This window comes from Cetorhinus maximus, chromosome 1, assembly GCF_964194155.1.
Source record: "Cetorhinus maximus chromosome 1, sCetMax3.hap1.1, whole genome shotgun sequence".
Taxonomy (NCBI): domain Eukaryota; kingdom Metazoa; phylum Chordata; class Chondrichthyes; order Lamniformes; family Cetorhinidae; genus Cetorhinus; species Cetorhinus maximus.
The window spans coordinates 243,103,633-243,119,706 of record NC_135879.1 but is presented as its reverse complement, the minus strand read 5'-3'; the positions used below and the strand labels follow the sequence as shown (position 1 = coordinate 243,119,706).

At 47.7% G+C, this 16,074-nt stretch overlaps 1 protein-coding gene across 1 annotated transcript in view; it reads left to right on the top strand.

Moving 5' to 3' along the window:
- The window catches only part of dysf (dysferlin, limb girdle muscular dystrophy 2B (autosomal recessive)), a 322,715-nt gene that overhangs the window by 58,807 nt on the left and 247,834 nt on the right, over positions 1-16,074 (top strand). The window contains exons 5-7 of the mRNA XM_078555028.1: positions 922-1,045; positions 13,382-13,591; positions 15,878-15,999. Of these exons, the coding sequence (XP_078411154.1) occupies positions 922-1,045; positions 13,382-13,591; positions 15,878-15,999 (456 nt within the window). The remainder of the gene's footprint in view (positions 1-921; positions 1,046-13,381; positions 13,592-15,877; positions 16,000-16,074) is intronic.

Genomic DNA, 16,074 nt, shown 5'->3' with positions numbered 1-16,074 from the left:
ACACCGGTGAAAACCCCCTTGCTCTTCTTCAAATTAGCAACCACAGGAACTTTCACATCTGCCTGAGAGGGCAGATAGGGCATTGGTTAATGTCTCATCTGAGACATGCATCTCCAGCAGTGCGGTACCTCCTTGGTACTGCACTGACAGTGTCGGTCTGGATACCGTCTATCTGTGAAGTGCCTGGACTGGGAGTTAAATCACTGACCTCCTAACTGAGTGGCGAGAGTGATAGCCACTGTGCAAGTATAGCACAGACCACTAAAGAGAAAGGACAAGCTAATTGGGTGCAACTTTTTGTCAGGGGGCCTACATGGTGTAGTGGTAATGTCATGGGACTAGTCATCCCAGAGCCCAGCCTAATGCTTTGCAGGGGAACGGGTTTCAATCCCACCATAGCAGTTGGTGGAATTCAAATTCATGAACATCTGATTTCAGTGACAGCTATCATTGATTGCCGCAAAACCCCATCTGGTTCACCAGTGTCCTGTAGGGATGGAAATCTGCCATCCTTACCCGGTCTGGACTACCTGTGACTCCAGACCCACAGCAATGTGGATGACTCTTAACTGCTGTCTGAAGTGAGCAGCCCATTTAGTTCAAGGGCAATTAGGGATTTGCAACAAATGCCAGCCTTGTCAGTGATGCCTGCATCCCATGAAAGAATAAAGGAAAAAAAAAGTTATGTAATGATCTGAAATTGACGTGTACTTTACAGTTTGGAATGATCCCTGGTCAAGCAGCAATTATACTCTGAATGACCCGAACACGTGCTTACCTGATAGCAATCGGGTTTCATTGCCTTAAAGGGGCACTGTTTTATCTTGACAGCTAAACGTGGACGATGTGAACTAACCAATGTCCCCCCACCTTGGCTAGTTTTGAGTAATTGTGCTTTTCTTTTCTCCTTGTCCTTTACAGGCCACCATAATTCTGCAGGTCTCGTACATCCTTCCACCGGGAGCCATGCCCATATTCCCGCCACCACCAACTCAACCTGAGGTGACAGCGACAGAGGTGTTAACGGATACTGACGTCCCCACTGGTAAGATAGTGCTGTAGGTGAGCGGCGGGGAATGAAGGGCAGTGGGTGAAGAGCCGAATATTTGTACCGGTTAATCTGGCAAACTCTACAGTGGAAACTAAACCCATGACGTCCAAAAGCTTTGACCTCCGATTATGGAAAATCATAAACTCTCTGCCCCCAGATCTCGGAGAGAATGCTGCATTGTCAGAGGTGTCAACCTTTGCATGAGATGATACTGAGGTCAACTCGTGTGAAAGAAAGGCTTTCACTTATGTAGCGAGCATCAAGTTGCTTCACATGCAGTGAGCTAGTGATGCAGCAGCCATCCCGATATAACGAAATACAACAGTCACATGTCATACAGCAAGATCCCGCCAAAATAACAGACATAAATAACCAACTGTTGTGTTTGTGGTGGTATTGGTGGAGGGGTAAATGTTGACCAGGACAGCAGGAGGATTCGTTGCTCTTCCTTGATTAGCACCGCTGGATCTTTAACCCTTCGTTGAGCCACTCAAATAGACCGAAATGGGGCAGAATTTTCACCAGCTCACTGTGTGTGAAGCAACTTGATGCTCGCCGCATGAATGAAAGCCTTTCTTTCAGATGAGTTGACCTCAGTATCATCCCGTGCAAAGGTTGACACCTCAGGCAGAATTTTCAGGTCGATGGGCGGGCACGATCGGTGTGGGTCCAGGACTGGCCGGGGATCGGACCACCCACTGCGATCGGCACCCCGGGCCGGGATTTCACGCTGGTTGGCCAATAAACGGCCAGCCAGCGTGCAGCAGGTGCTGAAACGCTCAGCGTTGCTGGGGTGGGGGGGTGGGAGGAGGGCGGGCACTGACGTAAGCGTGGGCACGGGCAAACTCCGAAAGAAAGCTCCCTGAAGGCAGAGGGCAGCCTCAGGGAGCTGGAGACTTCGAAACAATTAAATGAAGATTTTAAAATCCGGAAGAAAATGTCCATGAATCACAATCAGTCACCTGAACATCTACGTGATGAAAATTCTATCCATACATTTTTTTAAATTTAATAATGGAAACCTCATCCTGCCCTTGGATGAGGTTTCACCAAAAATGCAAAGTCCGCCTGGCTAGAGTCCAACCACAAGGTTGGACGGACCACGAGAAATCGGGGACAGTTGGAACTTTAATGGGCTTAGTTGCCCTCTTAATTGTCGGCGGGCGCGTTTCCAGCTCTTGCATGTGCCCGCCGACCGAAATCTCACAAGAGCGCGAGATGATGTCGGGACGCTCGCCCAACATCCCCTCACACAATTTTACGCTTGAGCGGGTCGGGCGTGTGCCTAACGCCAACCTGAAAATTCTGCTCACGGTCTCCATTCAACATCTGATATTAAGAATGGCACCTTTGACAGTGCAGCACTCCCCCCACCACCGTCCTTACAGTTTACAACCCACATTAGGTTCATCCAGTCCCCATATGGGCTTTGAACCGAGAACTTTCAAACTCTCGAGCAAGTGCGTGATAAATAAGTTGACGCTTTTAGCCAGTACCACAACGCTTCTGGGCTCTGTTCAACAAATCCATCACATGCTGAATCCCTGATTTAATATCTTTGTGGTTTGTGTGTTTAAAGCTCCCCATTGGAAGTCACAGGGAAGAATTTTCCTGTCGGCCAGCGGGGGGGGGCGGGGCCCACTCGCCAATGCGTAAAATGATACGCGGTGATGTCAGGCGGCCCTCCCGATGTCAGGCGGCCCTCCCGACATCAGGCCCCTCCCGATGTCACCGCGCGCCATTTAGGTTGTCAGTCCGTCTGACTCAGCTGCGCGCCCGCCGAACTGTCAAAGGCCTATTAAGGCCATTAACAAAGTAATTAAAGTTGTTAAGAACGCTGCCTGTCCAACCTTAAGGTTGGTGGGGCGGACAGGCGAAGAGCCCAGGCGGCCTTCGCATTTTTCATGGAACCTCATCTATAGGCGGGATGAGGTTTCATGAAGGGTTTATTAACTACATAAAATCGTTTGAAAAAATTAATGTTCATGTCCCAGCTCATGTGACAGTTTCACATGAGGGGACATGTCCTTAAAAATGTTTTTAAACCTTTATTCCATTTTCCAAAGAGCGCAGGTCCCGACTCAGGGAATCCCCCACCGCCCGCACAGGGAGCGCTCAGCGCTACCGAGTGTGCGTCATGCCGGGCGGGCCTTAATTGGCCTGCCCACGTAAAATGGCGGCGAGGCCCCCGATTGGGGGTGGGGGGGGGCGCCGATCGGGTTCATGCTTGCTCACGCCCACCCCCACACAACCCCCTGGAGGGGGGGGGGATATTTCTGCCCATAGGGAGAGATGGACAAGGGTCGCCTACTTACTATGGCCTGCTTGACACTGTTCTGCTATCTCTGCACTGAGGCACAGCAAGGTTACTGTGCTAACCAACTCCCCCACAAATTCTGAAGGCTATTTGGAGCCTGTTTCATAAATCAGGACAGAACAGGATTAATCTGAAGTTCTGGGATATTCTGAGTGTTTGTGCAAATGTTTCCCCTAGTGGGAGGAATCCTAAAACAGAGGCCGTAAATGTAAGATAAATCCAACAGAGGATTCAGGATAAATTTCTTTATCCAGAGAGTGGTTCCTGAAAAGGAATTGAAAGATATTGTGTGTGGGGAGGAGGTCCATGTGACAGTCGGGCTGAATGGCCTGTCTCTGTGCTGTAAATACTATGGAATTCAAAGTGTTCATCAACCAGGTTACATTGAGACAGCTTCCAGGAATAGTGGGGGGTGTTAATTCGGAGAAGAATTCTCCGCCGATTTTAATGAGTGATTTTAATGGAGTGTGTTACTGTCCAGTGTGATTGATGCAGTCCCCCTCCAAGAGGGAGTTGGACTGGTTCCTACTGGGGACAGAGATTATACTCTATAGAAGGCAAGTGAGTTGTCTAGTAACACTTACCCCATGAGATTTCAATCACTTGAGCAATTCCCCTCTGACTGCCTCGGGTTTGCTCCCTGCTTTTCTTCCCCTGGGTTTTCTCTGTTCTTTCTGTTCTTCTGTGAGGAGAGCACAGAGAGGGTTAGGGTTAGGGTTAGGGAACCCTAAAGAGATATCGGAGGGAATCTTCTTCTCTCGCCGCTGGTGAGCTTGGAGGCGGGGAAGGGCGTGTTGTTAGGGGTGGGGGGGATGGCGGAGTGAGTGAACCCCACCACCTTTCCGCCTCTGCCGGAGTTAAGTTCTGGGTGGGAAGGCCAATTAAAGGCCACTGAGGGGCCTCATCCAGCCACCGCTGGGGTTAACCCAGCTGCAGGTGGGCCTGTCGCCCTGTGGCTACCCTGTGGGCAGCTTGTCACCTCTGGCGGGTGCGGTCAAAGGCACTCAGTGCTGGATCGAGTGACTGGACATTGGAGACAGAGGGGAGGTGTCCGCTGAGAGCCACCCTCCCTGCCCTTGCTTTTGATCCCCCCTGCCCTCCCTCTCCCTGTGACCCCCCACCCCATGAAACCACCCCCACTGCACCCCCCCACCACCCCCCCCACCCCCCCACCCCCCCACCACAATACTTAGCTTTGCCCTGGCTTGTCCCACGATCCTGAGACTCCAGTGGGTGTTATTCCCCAGTGCCTGCTGAACGCAAGACCTGCCGGCCTCTGATTGGCTTTTCTACTCTTCCTGCCAAAGTGAACAAGATCACATTTTCCCACACTATACTCCATTTGCTAAATTTTTGCCCAATCACTTAACCTGCCTCTATCCCTTTGCAGACCCTCTCCCTCCTCTTGACAACTTACTTTCCTGCCTATCTTGCAAATTTAGCCACCATACCTTTAGTCCCTTCATCCAAATCATTGATTTAGGTTGTAAATAGTTGAGCCCCAGCAATAATCCCTGTGGCACTCCACCAGTTACAGCTTGCCAACCTGAAAAAGACTCATTTATCCCTGCTCTCTGCTTCCTGCTAGCCAACCAATCCCTTGTCCATGCTAAGATGCGCTCTTATCTCGTGTCCTAGCCTTTGATGTGGCACCTTATCAAATGCCTTTTGCAAATCGAAGTAAACCACATCTACAGGTTCCCCTTTAACCTCCTTGCTTTGTTACCCCTTCAAAAAACTCCAATAAATGAGTTAAACACAATTTTCAATCTGCCTGATCAAGTTATGATTTTTTAGGTATCCTCCTATAACATCCTTAATAATGGATTCTAGCAATTTCCTTCTGACAGATATTAGTCAACTGGCCTGTAGCTTCCTGCTTTCTGCCTCCCTCCTTTCTTGAACAAAGGTGTTACATTAGCTATTTCCCAATCTGCTGGGCACCTTCCGGAATCTAAGGAATTTTGGAAGCTTTTGTAAGCTTTTGTAGGTTTTTTGTAAACTTTTGGCATACTGGCCTTCATAAATCAAAGTATTGAGTATAGGAGTTGGGATGTTATGGTGAGGTTGTATAAGACATTGGTGAGGCCAACTTTGGACTATTGTGTGCAGTTCTGGTCGCCCATCTACAGGAAGGATATCAGTAAGATTGAGAGAATGCAGAGAAGATTTACTAGGATGTTGCCGGGTCTTAAGGAGTTGAGTTACAGGGAAAGATTAAACAGGTTAGAACTTTATTTCTTGGAGCGTAGAAGAATGAGGGGAGATTTGATAGAAGTTTACAAAATTGTGAGGGGTATAGACAGAGTAAATGCGAGTAGGCTCTTTCCACTTAGATTAGGAGAAATAAACACGAGAGGACATGGCTTTAGGGTGAAAGGGGAAAGGTTTAGGGGGAACATTAGGGGGAACTTCTTCACTCAGAGAGTGGTGAGAGTGTGGAACGAGCTACCATCTGACGTGGTAAATGCAGGCTCACTCTTAAGTTTTAAGAATAAATTGGATAGATACATGGATGGGAGAGGTCTGGAGGGTTATGGACTAGGTGCAGGTCAATGGGACTAGTGGAATAATATTTTGGCACAGACTAGAAGGGCCGAATGGCCTGTTTTCTGTGCTGTAGTGTTCTATGGTTCTATGGAAGATTATAACAAATGCATTTACTATCTCTGCAGCCACTTTTAAGACCCTGGGATGCAGGACATCTGGTCCCGGGGACTTGTCAGATCTGCTTTCCTAGCACTTTTTCCCTAGCGATGGTGGTTGTTTTCACTTCCCCCCCCCCCCATTCACCTCTTGATTTTCAAGTATCTTTGGGAAGTTTTTAAAGTCTTCTACAGTGAAGACAGGCACAAAATACCTGTTCAACCCCTCTGCCGTCTCCTTGTTTTCCATTATCAAATCCCCAGACTCACTCTCTAGAGACCAACACTAGCTTTAGTTACACTTTTCCTAATTAAATACTCATATAAACTCTTACTATCTGTTTTTATGTTACTGGCCAGCTTTCTCTCATACTCAACTCTCTCCCTCTTTATTACTTTTTTAGTCAATCTTTGCTAGTTCTTAAAACCTGAGTAATCCTCTGACCTACTGATAATCTTAGCAGATTTGCGCAGTGTTTCTCTCCATTTGATACTATCCTTTACTTCCTTATTCAGCCATGGGTGATGCGTCCTTCTCACAGAATTTTTCTTTCTCACTCGGATAAATCTTTGCTGAGAGTTATTAAGTATCTCCTTAAAAGTCTGGCAGTGCAACTCTACTGTCCTACATTTTAAACTAGTTTCCCAGTTCACTTCAGTTAGCTCTGCCTTCATATCCTCACAATTACCCTTATTCAGGTTTAAAACACTCACCTTAGATCCTCTTCACCTCTTCAAAACGAACATGAAATTCTATCATGTTGTGACCACTGTCACCTAGAGGCTCCTTTACCACGAGGTCATTGATCAATCCTGCCTCATTACTCATTATCAGGTCTTGGATAGCCTGCTCCCTGGTTGGTTGTAGAATGCACTGCTCTAACAAGTTGTCCCACATACCTTTGCCAATCTGATTCTTCCAATCTACTTGTAGATTAAAGTCACCCATGATTATTGCGGTATCTTTCTTACACACCCCATTTATTTCTCCCTGTATTCTCCATCCTACAGTGTAACTACTGTTAGGGGCCTATAAACAACTCCCAAAAGTGACCTCTTACCTTTTCTATGTCTTATCTCCACCCAAACTGATTCTACTTTCTTTTTTGAGCTATGGTCATCTCTTACTCCTATACAAATGGCATCCTTAATTAACAGAGCTACCCCGCCACCTTTTCTGAGCTTCCTTTCTTTTTGAAATGTCAAATACCCTTTAATATTTAGGTCCCAGCCTTGGTCATCCTGCAACCATGTCTCTGTAGTGGCGATCAGGCCATACATAGTTATTTCTGTCTATGCTAACAACGCATCCATTTTGTTACAAATGTTGCACTCATTCAGATACAGAGCCTTTAACTCTGTCTTTTTACCATTTTTTGCAGTCTCTGGCTTTATCTGCTGGTGCACGCTAAAGTTTGTACTCTATGTCCCTTCTGCCACGTTCTGGTTATCTTTAATCAAATTGCTATCCTGCTCCAGTACCTCATTGTTTCCCTTTGGTTTACTATCTCTCCTCTCCCTTCCCCCCACTATTTACTTTAAAGCTCATTCTACCGCTCTAGTTTTATGACTCATCAGAGCACTTGGACCCAGCACAGGTGAAGACCATCTCGGTGGTACAGCTCCCACTTTCCCCAGTACTGGTGCCAGTGCCCCATGAATCGAAACCTATTTCTCCCACACCAATCTCTGAGACACATATTCATCTCTCTAAACCTTTTTACCCTATGCCAATTTGCTTGTGACTCCCTTAGTAATCCAGACCCTTTGAGGGTCTGCCTTTTAATTTAGCCCCTGGCTGCTCATAACCCCTAAGCAGAACCTCTTTTCTAGTTCTATTCATGTCGTTGGCCCCAATGCGGACCCTGACAACTGGAACCTCCCCCTCCCATTGCAGTTCTTCTCCAGCCCCCAGCAGATGTCACAAACCATGTCACCCTTGCAGGCAACACAGCCATCTGGACTCAGGCTCCCGGCTGCAGAGGACTGTCTGTGCCCCTGACTATACTATCTGCAACAACCACTACATTCCTGTCAAATCCCCCCGCTTGAATGGCTTCCTGTACCACAGCACCGTGGTCAGTTCGCTGATCCACTTTGCAGCCCCTGCTTTGGTCCCCACAAGCTACAAGAACCTCAAACCTATTTGACAATTGCAAGGGCTGAGGCTCCTCCACATCTACCTTCTCGGTCCCCATACTTGCCTCACTTGCAGTCACACCCTCCTGTCCCTGACCCCTCCCACAAAAGCCATGTGACAATGACCGGATAACCTGTGTAAGTGACACAGAAGTCAAACTCTGCAAATGCTGGAAATCTGAAATAAAAACTGAAAAATGCTGGAAATACTCAGCAGGTCAGGCGGCATCGGTGGAGAAAGAAACAGAGTTAACGGTTCAGGCCTGTGACCTTTCATCTGATGAAATGTCACCAACCTGAAACATTAATGCTGCTTCTCTCTCCACAGATGCCGCCTGACCCATTGTGTAATTCCTGCTTTTATGTCTGTTTCAGCGATGTGGATTGAGGGATAAATATTGGCCATGGCACCAAGGAGAACTCCCCTGATCTTCTCCAAAGAGTGCCTTAGGGCTTTTTACATCCACCTGAGAGAGGAGACAGAGAGCCTCCTCATCCAACAGACAGCACTTAACTGTGTAATACACCCTCAGTACTGCACTGTCAGCCTGGATTATGTGCCCTAGCTTCTGGAGTGGGATTTGAACACAGAACCTGCTAACTCAGAAGCAAGAGTGTTACCCATTGAGCCACAGCTGAAGCTCTGGCTGTAGACTTGATGCACCAACTGACCTTTCCCTGGCTCCCTTATGTTCATTGCTGGTCCTCATAGGAAGTCAAGGTCTTGGTTAGGGTAAAGAGCAGGGTTATTACGATGATACCAGAGATGCGCAGCTTCAATGTGGAGGGATTGGAGTTGATGTGCTCTTTAGAGCAGAGAAGGTTAAGGGGAGATCCAGTAGAGATGTTCAAAATCATGAGGGGTTTGGATGGAGTAAATGTTTCCTCTGTTGAGTGAGTCAGAAATCAGAGGATCTATATTTTAAAATAATTAAGTAAATGGATGAGAGGGTAAATGACGAGAAATTATTTCACACTCAAGGTTGTTGAGATCTGAAAGGATGGAGGTGGCAGATTCCATAGGAACTTCCTTAGATATTTTCTTGAAAGCAGCCTATTTTGCAGGGCTATGGGGAAAGCCTCAAGTGTGGGATTAAATTGGACAGCACTTTCAAAGACACACAGAAACGACAGGCCGAAGGGCCTCCTGTACTTTTAGACTGTACGATTCCATGACCTAAATGCTGTTGGTCGACCTCGCAGCGGGAAGAGGATGGACAGAGAGGTTTCTGGAGATTGGGTGGCCCTTTACACTTGCTGGCAAATGGCAGGGGCTGGAAGCAGGTGGCGTGGGAGGGCGGTCAGATGTGGAGTGGGGCTGTGCAAACTGCAACTTTCCTTGTGAGGCTTAGGTGAAGCACCCGCTGCTGCTCCTGGACTCCGCCAAGGTAACTACCTACTTTGTACCTTTTGGTGCCTCTTTGTTCATTTTGACCGACTTCCCTGCTCAGGCCCCAGGCTAAAGTTCATTTGATGTCAGCTTGAGGATTCCGCCCCAGGCTGCCTGAAGGTTCAGATCGTGGGCGGAGGGCTGAGGAACGGGAGGGGCGTTATGGTGGGGAGCGAGGCAGTTTCAAGTGGTTAGCTACCTGCTCGATTTTAATCCCTTGATTGCCCTGTGTCCACTTGTAATGGTACTGAGCAATGCTTCTGAACCCAACTGAAGCGATGCAGATCGTGAAGTGGGAATAGGCTTTGACCTCCTAATCCTTCCAAATATTGTTTACTCCCAAACACGAAAGAAGTCTGGAAGATCTTTCCATTGAATATTCCATTGGGATGATAGCTGCTCCCACAGAGTTCAGATCATCTTTCTTAACCCTTCTCCATCCTGTAGGAAGGGGGAAATGCGAAGGGAAACATAACCAAAGCGGGAGAGGGGCAGCGGTGGGGAAAGGCAGAAGGGGAGGCAGTGACAGAGTGATATTGTCACTGGACGAGTAATCCAGAGACTGAGGGTAATGCTCTGGGGACCTGGGTTTGAATCCTGCCGCAGCACACCGTGGAATTTGAATTCAATACACATCTGGAATTAGATGACCATGAAGCCATCTGGTTTATTAATGCCTCTTTCAGGAGAGGAATCTGCCATCCTGTCTACATGTGACCATGTGGTTGACTCTTAACTGACTCTCTGAAATGGTCCAACAGGCCACTTAGTTGTACCAAACCATGACACAAAATTGGATAAAGAATGAAACCGGACGGACCACCGGGGGGTGGTGGGGGGGGGGTGGTTGGCAGAAATGGCGGAGCATGATCCTTTGAATGCAGAGGCTGGTGGGGTGATAAGTGAGGACAAGGGAGACCCAATCATGGTTCTGGGAGGGAGAGGAAGGTGTGAGGGCGGATGTGCGGGAGATGGGCCGGACACGGTTGAGGGCCCTGTCAACCACCGTGGGTGGAAAACCTCGGTTAAGGAAGAAGGAGGACATGTCAGAGGAACTGTTTTTGAAGGTAGCATCATCAGAACAGATGCGATGGAGGCAAAGGAACTGAGAGAATGGGATGGTGTCCTTACAGGAAGCGGGGTGTGAGGAGCTGTAGTCGAGGTAGCTGTGGGAGTCGGTAGGCTTGTAATGGATATTGGTGGACAATCTATCACCAGAAATTGAGACAGAGAGGTCAAGGAAGGGAAGAGAAGTGTCAGAGATGGACCATGTGAAAATGATGGAGGGGTGGAAATTGGAAGCAAAATTAATAAATTTTTCCAGGTCCCGACGAGAGCATGAAGCAGCACCGAAGTAATCATTGATGTACCGGAGAAATAGTTGTGGGAGGGGGCCAGAGTAGGACTGGAACAAGGAATGTTCCACATACCCCATAAAGAGACAGGCATAGCTGGGGCCCATGCGGGTACCCATAGCCACACCTTTTATTTGGAGGAAGTGAGAGGAGTTTAAGGAGAAATTGTTCAGTGTGAGAACAAGTTCAGCCAGACGGAGGAGGGTAGTGGTGGATGGGGATTGTTCGGGCCTCTGTTTGAGGAAGAAGTGGAGAGCCATCAGGCCATCCCGGTGGGGGATGGAGGTGTAGGGGGATTGGACGTCCATGGTGAAGAGGAGGCGGTTGGGGCCAGGGAACTGGAAATTGTTGAAATGATGTAGGGTGTATGAGGAATCACGGATGTAGGTGGGTAGGGGAGAGAGAATGGAGTCAAGATAGCAAGAAATGAGTTCCGTGGGGCAGGAACAGGCTGACACAATCGGTCTGCCGGGACAGTCCTGTTTGTGGATTTTGGGTAGGAGGTAGAAGCGGGCCGTCCGAGGTTGGGAGACTATCAGGTTGGAAACTGTGGAAGGAAGATCTCCAGAGGAGATGAGGTCAGTAACAGTCCTGGAAACAATGGCTTGATGTTCAGTGGTGGGGTAATGGTCCAGGGGGAGGTAGGAGGAAGTGTCTGTGAGTTGACGCTGAGCCTCCGCGAGGTAAAGGTCAGTGCACTAATAATCTTTAACACTATCATTACAACTTCCTTTGTCTTGTGTCTATGACGTTTTTGTCCAATCTCTCCTACCTTTCCCTGACCTTCTATTTTGCTCCACCTGCTCCACCCCTTCTCTTCAATAGTGTAAAATCTATCACATTACCACCTCTCTTCAGCTCTGAAATAGTGTCATGTGGACTCGAAATGTTAACTCTGCTTCTCTCTGCACAGAAGCTGCCAGACCTGCTGAGCTTTTCCAGAATTTTCTGTTTTTATTTCCTATTCCTTATGTTCTTATACTAACCCGCTGTCTGAAAAAGTGGGGAGCAGACATTATGGTTTGAACCGTCAGTTTCGATTGTCCTCTGCACTGTGAATTATTCGCACCCTACCAACACACACAGGACACCACCAACAGGGCCTTATCGACTCACCTGTGTCATTTGCCACAAAAACGTTCGCTGTGCAGGACCCCATCGGTGTCAGAAATCTGGCCTTCAGCTTACCGCAACGCTGTGCCTGCCCTCCCCACACCCTGCCAGTCACCCTACCCAACCCCCTCACGCTCGCTACTTGTGTCACCATTGAGTGCGAATCTGTGCTGGCCATTTTTGCAGAGTTGGTGACGTAGATGCAGTGCCCCTGAACCCCAGGATGGACAGCGACAAAAAAAAAGTCAGCTGACCTGGTCCACTGGGGAGACTGCTTGCTGCGTCCAGCTGTTTCCTCAATGATTCCAGCAGTGTTGACCTCTACGACTCCACATTCCACACATTGACCACGCTGTGCTCGGTGAAGAATTTCCTGATATTGGTCCCAAATTTTCCTTTGACTGGATTGAACCTAACTGTGGCTGAACTCGACCTTCCCTTCAGGGAGTGCAAGAAATCTAAAGGTTAACATGCTAGAATTAGAGTTCTGATGAAGGACAAGGCATATTATCAAACACAGAAGCCTGCGGCCTACAATAAGCCCCATTGTGATTTGCACCCTCTCCCCTCCGACCGCTCCTCCCCCACAACCCCCACCCAGTTAAGGCTCAAGTGCTGCCCCCCACCATGTGCTCAGATGACAGATCATCCCGTGAGTAATGAAAGGTTAAGTTGTTTTACAGAAGAACACACAAGAATACAAGAATTAGGAGCAGGAGTAGCTCTTTGAGCCTGCTCTGCTATGCGATGAGATCATGGCTGATTTGATTGTGGTTTCAACTCCACTTTCCTATCTGCCTCCCAAAACCCTTGACTCCCTTCTCCATCAAAAATCTGTCCATCTCAGCCTACATTCAATGACCCAGCCTCCACTGCTCTCTGGGAAACAGAATTCCACAGAATAACAGTCCTTGGAAAGAAAAAAAACATTTCCTTACTATGTGAGGAAAAATCCTCCCAGTATCTACCCTGTCCAGTCCTTTCAGAATCTAAGGTCACCTCTCATTCTTCTAAACTCCAGTGGGTAAAAGCCCAACTGCTCAACATGTCCTCATAAGATAACCCCTTCATCCCAGGAATCAGTTGAGTGAACCTTCTCTGAACTGCTTAATGGGCTGTTCTACCTTTCAATGGTCTCTCTCCGCTCCCTGTAAATTAACACCATTTTGCCTTTGACGCAGAATCTACAGCCTCTCAAATTTTAGCCAACTTTGTAGCTGCAGCATTTTCTCACCTCATAGCCTGAGGGTTGTAACCATTCCTAGGCCCTGCAGTGACTTCTCACCACATAAGCCTAGAGCACTCATCCACACCCAGTAGGATTGCCAACAACACCTCCTAGACTGATGTTCTTAATTTCCCCGTCTACAGACACCGGTGGCGAGGGAGAGGAGGACACAGAAGATCCTCTGGGCACAGGCGATGAGGCCGAGTCCGCGTCGGGAGTACCTGGGACCGAACCATCTCTAATGCCGAAGAAACCATCAACCAACGTGCTCCATGGCGTCAAGAAAAGGAGACGCCCAACCAAAGTCCTCCTCCCAAACAAGCCTCAGGACTTCCAGGAAAGTTACCTCCGGGGTTGAATGTTCGGGGCTAAGGCCTTATTTTAAAGTGGCGGGGGGTTGAAATTGGTTGTGGGCGACGGAGTAAAAGGATGGATAAAGAATCCCGCTTAAATCTCTTATCCACTGAGGTGAATTTTACCCCCCTGCCTGACATGCCCTCTGGAGAGTTTTTAAGGATAGTCTTGTTACTTGAAACCCTTTTAATGGAAAAAAAAATAAAATCCTACGACACCGACCAAACAAAGATTTCAAAAGAATTGCTTTTCATGACTCACCCAGCCGAAAGCCAGGACACAAACTGGACCTTACCCCGAGCGTTAACGCTTCAGGTAGGAGGGCCCGTTGGATTAACAGCAACTTGTTTAAGAAAATGACCCGATTCACACGTTTTTCCCCTCAATTCGAACTGTCGGGGGACAGGGAGGGTGTGAGAAGTCCATTTGGCCCATCAAGCCTGCTCGGCCATTTTGTTAAACAATGGCAGCCCTTTATCCAATGTATCTAAACGTTGCTACATTTACAGCAGTGTATAGCACTTCAAAAGTATTTCGGTGGCTGTAAGGCACTGTGGGGGCCACTTGAGATCACGAAATACAAGACTTTATTTTATCTGTTCAATCCTCTGCCCCGGCTCAATATCACTTAATACCCTTGTTTCCTCAGTGTCTACCTCCTGTTTTGAATCACTGTGACTCCTGCCACTGGCCGGAAAGGCCTCAGGATCAGTTGCACATGCTCCGCTGATCCTGATGCTTTTCCGGTTGGTGGCAGGAGCGTCAATGCTGTGGCCGATCCCAATTCCAGTACACCCCAGCCAGCTCGCTTGATAGTTGATGAGGCTCTTAATCCTAGGGTAATTGTCTCAAGCCCCACTTTGGGTAATGATTTTTTTTTAAATTACTGTGGTAAACAAAAGGCCCTTGTGTCAGGCACAAGAATTATAAAGAGTGAACTGGGGTTTCCATAGAGCCGTAGAAAAGTTACAGCACAGAAGGAGGCCATTCGGCCCATCTTGTCCATGCCAGCCCGAGGACGCCCAACTGCCCTTTCTAATCCCACCTTCCTGCACCCGGCCCATAACCCTGCAGTTTACAGCACTTTAGGTGCAGATCCAGGTACCTTTTAAAAGAGTTGAGAGTTTCTGCCTGTACCACCAACTTGGGCAGCAAATTCCAGACACCCACTACCCTCTGCGTAAAAAAGTTCTTCCTCATGTCCCCCCTACACCTTCTGCCACTTATCTTGAATCTATGTCCCCTGGTTCTAGAATTCTCCACTAAGGGAAACAATTTTATCCTGTCCACTCTATCTATTCCCCTCATAATTTTGTACACCTCAATCAAGTCACCTCTCAGCCTTCTTTGTTCGAAGGAAAATAACCCCAACCAATCCAATCTCTCCTCGTAGCTACACTTTTCTAACCCTGGCAACTTTCTTGTAAACTTCCTCTGCACTCTCTCCAGAGCTATTACGTCCTTCCTGTAATGTGGTGACCAGAACTGCACACAATACTCCAGTTGTGGCCTCACCAGTTTCCTTGGAGAGCTCAGCTACTGAAGAATGCATCCATTTGTAGAAATAGTAAATGTTAATCAATAATACAAGGTGTAGTAATCCACTCCAGTTTGACACTTCATTTTGGTAACATCTGCAGAAAGCAGATTGAATTAAAAAAGCAACACCCCGATGTATTTCTGATGAGAATTTTTAAAAACTGACTGGCAAATAAACAGAACATTTTGGGGGAACAGTCAATCCGAAAGTGATTCTGTTTTCATTTATTCCCGCATACAGGTCAAGTTCCCTCTATTCGAAACCCTTGGGCTGATTTCAGATAACCTCAGTTTTTGGAGACCGCATATAAACTTACGTTGCAACATACTAAGTCTATATACTAGCTGTAGCTTAAAGTAAATAAAATGTCTAGCAAAGTGAGGTCTAGCAAGGTAAACAGTGCAGACAAAACAACTAGACTTCCTGCGCTAAAGGTCGATGAGGTTCAAAAAAAAGTGCGGCTTTTGGATGTGTTTGGTTTTTGGATTTGCAGATAAAGGATAATCTGTACCAGGTGCTCGGTGTGTTCCTTCCTTCCTTTATCAAATTTGAAATTGAGGTGATACTTTACTTTGCCTTGTTTGGTTATCTCTATGGTTGTAGATGGCCCAGTGTCCCATCTATTCAATCTGGATTGCGCCAACCCGAATTCAGCCTGTTCTTCACTTGTGGCGCCCTTGTCATCATCATTACCTTTTCCAGACGCAGTATGTACTTACCCAATTCTTCTGCTTCCAGGTCAGAGTGTGTGTGGTTGAAGCCCGTCAGCTCCCCGGCATCAACGTCAGGCCTGTTGTCAAAGTTACGGTTGCCGGGCAAACTAAGACAACACGGGTTCGCAAGGGCAATAACCCATTCTTTGATGAGGTGAGGCACAGGTCTTGTGAAAAACTCTCCTTCCCCTCATACAATGGTGTGGATCAAGTGTGATTTGATAGGGAG